The sequence below is a fragment of the Carassius carassius genome, chromosome 37 (assembly GCF_963082965.1).
Source record: "Carassius carassius chromosome 37, fCarCar2.1, whole genome shotgun sequence".
Lineage (NCBI taxonomy): Eukaryota > Metazoa > Chordata > Actinopteri > Cypriniformes > Cyprinidae > Carassius > Carassius carassius.
The window spans coordinates 6,384,905-6,393,440 of NC_081791.1; the positions used below are offsets into that span (position 1 = coordinate 6,384,905).

At 40.0% G+C, this 8,536-nt stretch overlaps 1 protein-coding gene across 1 annotated transcript; it reads left to right on the plus strand.

Annotated features, from left to right (window-relative positions):
• Positions 1–4,568: 4,568 nt before the first annotated feature.
• On the plus strand, positions 4,569–6,053 carry LOC132118659 (piggyBac transposable element-derived protein 4-like). The gene has a single exon (XM_059528628.1). The coding sequence runs from the start codon at positions 4,569–4,571 to the stop codon at positions 6,051–6,053; it is 1,485 nt and encodes a 494-aa protein (XP_059384611.1).
• The last annotated feature ends 2,483 nt before the right edge of the window (positions 6,054–8,536 follow it).

Genomic DNA, 8,536 nt, shown 5'->3' on the forward strand with positions numbered 1-8,536 from the left:
GAGAAGGGAAGAGTTCCCAGTGAAAGTGGAGAAGGGAAGAGTTCCCATATACGTCTTAGCTGATGTAATGTCTCGTTCCCGCCTCGAGAGGGAACCTACCGAATGTAAAGTTAGCTGCTTCAGTCTTCGGCGCCAGACTCCAGTAAACCCAGGCCTCGGCGGGAACAGAGGCGAGAGGACGCGTCGACGAACTAAGATGAAAGAAGCATAAAGCATAAATGGCTTACATTGTAAGCAGATTCCAAAAAGTTATTTTACAAGTAACGTTAATCACCTTTTTTGAGGAAACCCGATCGATGAGAAACTTCTGTTACTGTTAACTTCTGTTAACGCTTCTGTTACTTACATCTCTGCACCTCACGATCAACATTAAACCTGACAAAAACACTCGCAGTTAGTAATTTCTAAATTTGTTCACCACCAATCATATTTTGAGTAAAATTATCAACAAAAATGTTTTTCCAGTGTACTTTTATCAAGGGAAAAGCAATCCAACTTACCGTCTTGGTCGCTCGAAGAAAGAATGTCGTCGTCGCCTCGCGAGGCAGCAGTTACTGAAGGGAGTCCAGTTTTTTTTATTCTGCACTTTTAGTGTAAAAGTGAGAGTACACCATGTAACAACACTGAACATGATTACTATTTGACACTGTAGATTTTTAATTCAACTCTTTGGGAATTAAAAACTTTTTAACACGGCAAATATTACACTGCTGATTTTACTGAAAGCCCTATAATAACCATGCTATGACTTCATCTCCGCCAAAAGAAAGACTGCGAACTGGACGTTCTTTTCAAATGAAAATCAAGCAGCCAATCAGGGCTGGCTCTTGATATTGTACCTTAACCTTTAAAAGAAATGGTACATATATGTACCTTTTAATACTTGGGAACATATATGTACCTTTTTGACCCTTAAGAAGTGAAGAGAAAGTTTTTAAGAGTGTCCAAGCATCACAACAGCTGTTAATTTTGTGGTAGTAGGATGTTTTAGCCGTGAAGACACTTGGAGAGAAAGAAGAGAGGAGAGACTGATACACACTGAGGTTGGTAGAGTTTCTTGATTTATGCCATTTCCTCTCTGCAGCCCTGAGTTTAGAGCAATGTTCACGGAGACCCTCAGACAGCCAGGGGGCAGATGGGGTGGTGCGTGCTGGTCTAGACAACAGTGGGCACAAGTTGTCCAAGCAAGATGTTAAAGTGGAGTAAAGAGTGTCTGTAGCAGTGCCGGTTTCTCCATTAGGGCGATTGGGCGACCAACCTCCAAAGTGCGAAAGGGAGGGATTTTTTTTCTTTCACATTCAACCAGTGTCATGCTAGCTTTCACTATTCTAGACTGTTTGTTCTGCCTCTAAATAGTCCAATCAGCGTTGAGTCGCATTTTGTGTAGTACCGCCCCTTTTTGGGCGATTTCTGTCAAACTGAGAATCGCCCCGAGTGCTCTCATAGACTTCCATTCAAAGATGATTTTTTTCAAACTACAGGCACTGCAATGCAATCTCAATGAGTTCCGGGAGGAACATAACGTGCTTTCGTCATCGTACGTAACTTTAACTTGTGCAACAACTGGTGGGAACAGTGACATCCAATAACATTTAAAAAACTATTTTTAATTTTAACAACAAGAAAAAATGAAAAACTTCTTTAATATCTTTATCAAATGTGAAAAAAAAACTCAGAGAGATGGCTATGCAAATTTAGTTGTCAGCTGAACTTGATCGATATCACGGCAAACGTTACCTCAGCGCAAATTAATTCTATCGTGTCATTGAAAGAAAGACCATTCATTCATTGTAGCAATAAGGATAAATTGGCAATTAAAGAATTAGGACCACCAAAACCAAATTTAAACATCAAACAAGAATCTACAAAGGGAGGGAAGTTGTATAAACGAGTATTTTCGAGGATTTGAGCGGAGAAAAAGGCTAGCCGGCTGCGAAGTAGCTGACGCTTTATTTTGCTCATTTACCGCTGCATTTTGTTCCATCGCAAGAGCGTAACGGACATTGCATGGACAACTACAGGCGTCACCGAAATGCATCATCTCTCGGAGAAGGTGAAAAAACACGAAAGAGCAAAGATGCATATCGATAGTAGGGAGCAGTGTAATGTAAGGGAGAAATGTAGGCTAATATAAGTGAGTAATGTAAGCAGTGTAATGTAAGTGAGTAATGTTATATAAGTGAGCAGTGTAATACAAATTAGCAGTGTTCTATAAGTGAGTTGCGTAAACAGTGATTTATGTGACTTCAAATATTTCTTATTTAACTGAAATCGAAGTAAAAAGTTTTTTTGGAAAAACCACATCCTGGCGTCAGTCTTCATTTGCTGCTGAATTGTTAACACGCATATAGAAACATAAGGAGAGCAAGATATTGATTCTCAATGTCAGTTTCTTTTTAATTAATACTATAGTAGTTCAGTTCCCTTTACATCTTTAAGTAGCCGTTAATTTATCAATTGAATGGGTGACTTATCCTCATTAATCATGCAAACATTTGCCCCCCCTGAGAGAATTGGCAGGAGCCGCCACTGGTCCGTAGCACTTTTCGTGTCCAGAGCTGAAAACTGAGAGAGTGCAGGAAGTGAGGATGAAACCACAGAAGATAGGCGAGATGGAGAGAGTGAGCATAGTGTTTTATGGTGTCTCCTTTATCTATACACCTTTTACCTATTTATTTATTATTCTCAGGTAGGTAAGGAAAGTCGACTCTGGACAAAACTATAAGCATTCCAATAGTACTTACAATTTGCTCAGAAGACTTCCCTGTGGTCAAAGAGTATAGAAGCCCAAGAGGCGAAACTCTGTTGTGTTTTGGGTAACAGTCTGTAGATGCCTCTGCGGAGGCGCGGCCACTATTATGGACTGAAAGCTGCTGAAATCGTTAGCGTCAGTTTGAGTGTAGAGGTTTTGCTGTTCGTTTTTAGAAATCTATACAAAACTTGAACTGGCTAGTAGCTGGCTAGTAGTACACTAGTTTCCGAAAGATGGTCAGAGTTCTTTTTTGTTCATGTGTGCATTTGCTAGATTATACACCTTTTTGACTAATGCTTCTATTCTATGTCAATGCCTCTTCTCTCACAAAAATAAAAAAAATAAAAACTTCTCATACACAAATGCACACACAATAGATGGTGGTGTCTGATTAATTACTGATATCTTATGGCACCACTTCCATTTTAGTACTGTTTATAGTTCATGTGTGCACTTGCTAGATTGCACATCTTTTTTTGTACCTTTCTGCCTGTAATAGGACATTCACAGATTGTTTTTGTTCTTGCAATTGAAACGTTCACTGTGTGCACTTTCACTGAAGATGTTGAAAAACAAGTTGTTAATTTTTGTGATATTCTTGTTAAAGGTGAACTGTCTTTAGAAATGCTCATTTATAATTTTATTTATTTATTTATTTTTCCAAATCATATATATGGTGATGGTGATGTTCACTAATGTCAAAATCAACATTTGAATAAATCTTATTATTGTGTGTCTGCCTATATATATTATTTCATGAATTTCTGTTATTCATATAACAAGGAAAATGCATAATAGAACATAAATATTGATAGATTAAAGGTTTGCAATAATTTTATAATTGTATCTTTGCAAACCGTAAGTGGTAGGCTAATGAAGCCGATTCGGTGGGGGACATACCCTTACAAAAAAGTGCTATAGGAATCTTATATTATATAGGAATCAAAATATTATAGAAAAAATTAAAATAAATAAACAACATAAAATATTGACGAATTCTGCATTATGTCCAATTCATTCCAGTAACATATATTGCAGTGATTTATAAACAGAGATGTGTCCTTGTCAAGGGCGTAGATTTGGTTTGAACATTGGGGGGGTTGAACGTTGTATGCTGCCCGTTATTTTTTTTCAATTTTTTTTTTAATGTGTATTGTTATTGGATAATTTATTTCTTCCTATCTATCTATCTATCTATCTATCTATCTATCTATCTATCTATCTATCTATCTATCTATCTATTCAATGTTTTATCAGTTATGAATCCTCTGGTAATTGCTAACAACACTTTCAATTTTCTTTTAGGACTGTGGCTGCATCATCGGCAACGTGCATAACAAAGGGACCCGAGTGCGTGAGTTCGCTGGAAAAGCATATCGAGTAAGTGCACAGTATTGTAGTTTTATTATGCCTATGCCTAAATAATATGGAAACATTATTTGTGGTTTGGATGACACAATAAGCAAATCTTCCTGTATGGATTATTAGAAATTGTACTTTTGTTATGCCTGTATCCCACATGAAAAACTAATATTGTAATTTAGCTATAGTGAATACTATAGTGTTTTTGAACCATAGTGTATTGTACTGTATTTATTATAGTATTTACAACACTATTTCTTAATATATGTCATCAGTTTTTAACAACAATTTTTTTTTAACACTTCAAATACACCACTTTCATGTTTTACCTGCATCAAAAATGCTAATTTTTATTTTTATTCTTTATTTCAGATGTGCAAAAGAACCTGTGGCAAAGAGAGCTAAAGTAAATAAGCAACCCACTTGGTCATGGAAAACAGAGGATGATATTGACATGGCTCCACAGGCTCTGAGATTCCTGCCCACAAGGGAACCTGGACCACAACTAAGACCATGTGATGCACACACTCCCATGAGTCTATTCAAAAAGTTTTTTTCTGACACTGCTGTGACAACTCTGTGTCAAAACACCAATGCTCAGGCTGCCAGGGCATGTGCAAAGGGACATAAATATAAATGGACAGATGTCAGCATCAGTGAGCTGTACTGCTACTTTGGGTTACTCTTCTACATGGCAATGGTGAAGTTGAGTTCCATCACAGACTACTGGCGGCAGAACAATCTTTTCTCTGTTCCTTTTCCTGCCACAATCATGTCAAGGGACAGATACCGCACAATTTCATGGAATCTGCACATGAGTAACCCAGATGCAGACCAGGACAATGACAAAAAGAGGGGCACAGCTGAACATGACCGTCTTTTCAGAGTCAGGCCCCTCATGGACACAATCCGGCTTGCATGCAAGGCCATCTATCAACCAAGAAAAAATTTGGCAGTGGATGAAAGAATGGTGGCATGCATAGCAAACACAGGAATGACTCAGTACATGAAAGCCAAGCCAACCAAATGGGGCTTCAAGTTGTTTGTTCTTGCGGATTCTTCAAATGGATATACTGCAGATTTTGCTGTTTACACAGGAAAGAACCACTTTCCCACAGGCCATGGACTTTCATATGACGCTGTGACATCTCTGTTGGACCGTACAGTTTTGGGCTCTGGGTACCATGTATACATGGATAATTTCTACACTAGTCCCAAGCTCCTAAGAGACTTGTTTGCTTTGAAGTTTGGTGCATGTGGGACTTACAGAGACAACAGGAAAGATTGCCCTCGGAATGCAGCTAACTCCCTCACCAAAAAATCTGTGAGGGGCTCCATCAGGTGGATTCGAGACAAAGATCTTGTGTTTGTGAAATGGATGGACACACGAGAGGTGTCCGTCTGCTCCACCATCCATGCTGCTTACACAGGAGACAATGTGCAGAGGAGGGCAAAAACACAAAATGGATGGAGGAAAAAGAGTTTTCCATGTCCTGCACCTGTGACTGCCTACAACCAGCACATGGGGGGTGTTGACCTGTCTGATCAGCTGTTACAATACTACAGTACACAGCACAAAACAATGAAGTGGTACAGAAAGCTATTTCTGCACTTCTTGGACATTGCTGCCAGCAATGCTTATATTTTACACAAAGAGCTTTATGGCACCATGACCCACAAGGAGTTTATGGAAGAACTAATTGCAGAGCTCTGTGGTGTGTCACAGAAAATACCACCAAAGCGGACCAGTGCTGACCATGAGCCTATTCCAGGATCTGAGCAGCCCTCAGGTGCCACTGCTGGTCGCCGGACTTGTGTGCTTTGCAAAGTAAAGCATGGTAAGAGACAGGACACTCCTTGGAAATGCCAGGCATGTGATGTGCACTTGTGTGTCCAGTTGAAAAGGAACTGTTTCCTGGAGTGGCACAGAGACGTATAACTGTGCAATTCTGGGCACTTTATGATAAAGTGGTCCCTTTTTTTTTTATCTTGCACTCTTCCTGTTTACAATATATATTTTTTTTATGTTGCACTTTTCCTTTTTTCCTTTTTTTTTGCAGTTTCACCTTGATTGTGCCTTCTGTGTTTTTGCTAAATTCTAATGTTATTTTGTGTGATAATAAACAAAATATATACACTTATTTTTTGTCCTCACATACTTTCTTGTAACTGTTCCCTATCAGTGGCACAGATGACTGAATGGCTCATTATGCAGCTCATTATGCAGGCCATTGTCTTCTCAGGTGTAAATCACAATGATATTCATGATAGTTCACGCCCTCTCGCATATGACTTTTACCAACAAAAAGTGACATAGAAAATTTAAATCAATATATTGTTTTCTGTGGGTGAGTAAACAAGATGATTTTCACATCATTTAGAAAGAAATATTCTAGGCTACAAGCTCCAGTTCTCAAAAATCCCGGGAACCAATGTCCTTAATGTGTTTTATGGCCTTATTCAAGTGTTTTAACATTTTTAGTTTTTCACTAACCACGCATAACATTTTTTTTCTCAAAAACACAATAATGTACATACATGCTGCTCACATATTATTACAGCCCAGTTTGTGCTAATTACAGTGAGATTAGTCTTTACCCATTTAGATATTTATAAGAAACTGAAAAAAGCACAAATGTCAGGGCATGACAAAACTTCTCCAGGCCCCAAAAATACCCTTAGACTCCAGAGGGTTAAATTATTCAGAAATTGATGGCATCTCATACAATTATCTTGCCCAATAACAATTAATTAAGTAATTAAATTTTCTTGTCAATAATCGTCCACCTTGGGCTCTCCTTAGTTCCTATATGAGCATTAAATGAAAAATGTTTTTTTTTTTTTTATCAAATTGTGGTCCTTTGTATTTATTCTTAATTTACTCAAAGTTACATATCATATTAGGTTTCATAATAAATCATGCATACATTTTCAGAACCAATAACCCACTCAAATGAAGTTAAAAAATAATAAAAATAGAAAATAAAAACTTAAAAACATATGTATGTAACCCCCCTTTTTTATTTTAATTTATATTATTATTTTTTATAATATCATATTCACTGTAATAAAAAGACAATTGTTTACCAGAATTTCTAAAAGGTTGTCACCATTTCCTAACAAAACAGCAATGCTGGTAGAATCATTCTTAAAGTTATCCATTGTATATCACTCAACTGTTCACCCTTCGTGGCACTCTATTGAAATGCCATGTATTTCAGAAGTAAAGTCTTATACCTTATGCACCAAAGGAGTGCTACGTTCGGTCAAGGTCTTTCGATGAATCCTTCTTTCAGTGAGCACTTGTTTGTCCTCTTTATCTGTATTCCTACTAAGCCCAACCACCTGCATGATAATATTAACGACTGTAGAATAACAGGCTTTTAACAAACTTCTTATCAGTCCTCCAAGGCCCGTTAGTTCTCACAAAATCTAAAAATAAATTTGGGAGCTAATTTATTAGATACGGAATGCAGAGGAATGTTACTGGTAGAAAGCCACACCTTTTGACCCACGACGTAAACGGGAGACTTTGATCGGTGGCGATCGGCCTTGGCCTTAGTGCGCTCCCTCATCCGGAGCAGAGTCTCGCAGGCTCTGGTCCAGGTGCGGTGGCACCTCTGGACAAACGCGTGAGCAGAGGGGACCGCGACTTCAGATTCCAGACTGGGAAAAACTTGTGGCTGGTAACCTAAACTGCACTGGAACGGAGAAAGGCCCGTAGCTGACACTGGTAACGAATTGTGAGCGTACTCCACCATAGAGAGTTGCTGACTCCAGGAAGAAGGATTCTTGGAGACTGTGATGAGTGGGGCGGGGCCGAGGGATGTGGGAACAGGAGCGAGGCCGGTGGAGTGATTGGAGATGAGCGACACCTGCGACACTCGCCGGTCTCGAGTCCCACGGAGGAGATGGAGGGATATAAAACCGGAGCGACGACAGTGACAGACGAGAGAGGACCAGGCCTGGACTTTATTTTGTGTTTTGATTTCTATTTGTGCGCGTCAGTCGTCCGTTAGGGGCTGATGCGCTGTTTTGTCTTTATTTTGATCATTAAAGTTTCCGTTGATTGTCCGCCGGTTCCCGCCTCCTTCTTCCCGATGATTACGAAGGTTTTATCGTATCAGTGGTGCCGAAGCCCGGGAGAAGGAGGGACCCACTGCTGAAGATCCCTCGCCGCTGTGGTGAATCCGCGGTGCCATCGAGCTGGCAAGGAACTGTGCCGCCATGGACGCTCGAGGCGGTGGGCTGGAGTGAGTTGCCGGGGACGGGCGAGCTCGCTGCTGGCCGCCCATGATGTGGAGGGGCGGCTGCCGTCCGTGAGGGAGCGGAGGAGTCGGGGCCGTTCGCCAGGGGGCCAGAGCCTGCTGCCTCCATGAAAGTATCTGGAGGGGCAGGGAACGGGGGACTCCTGCCGGCTGC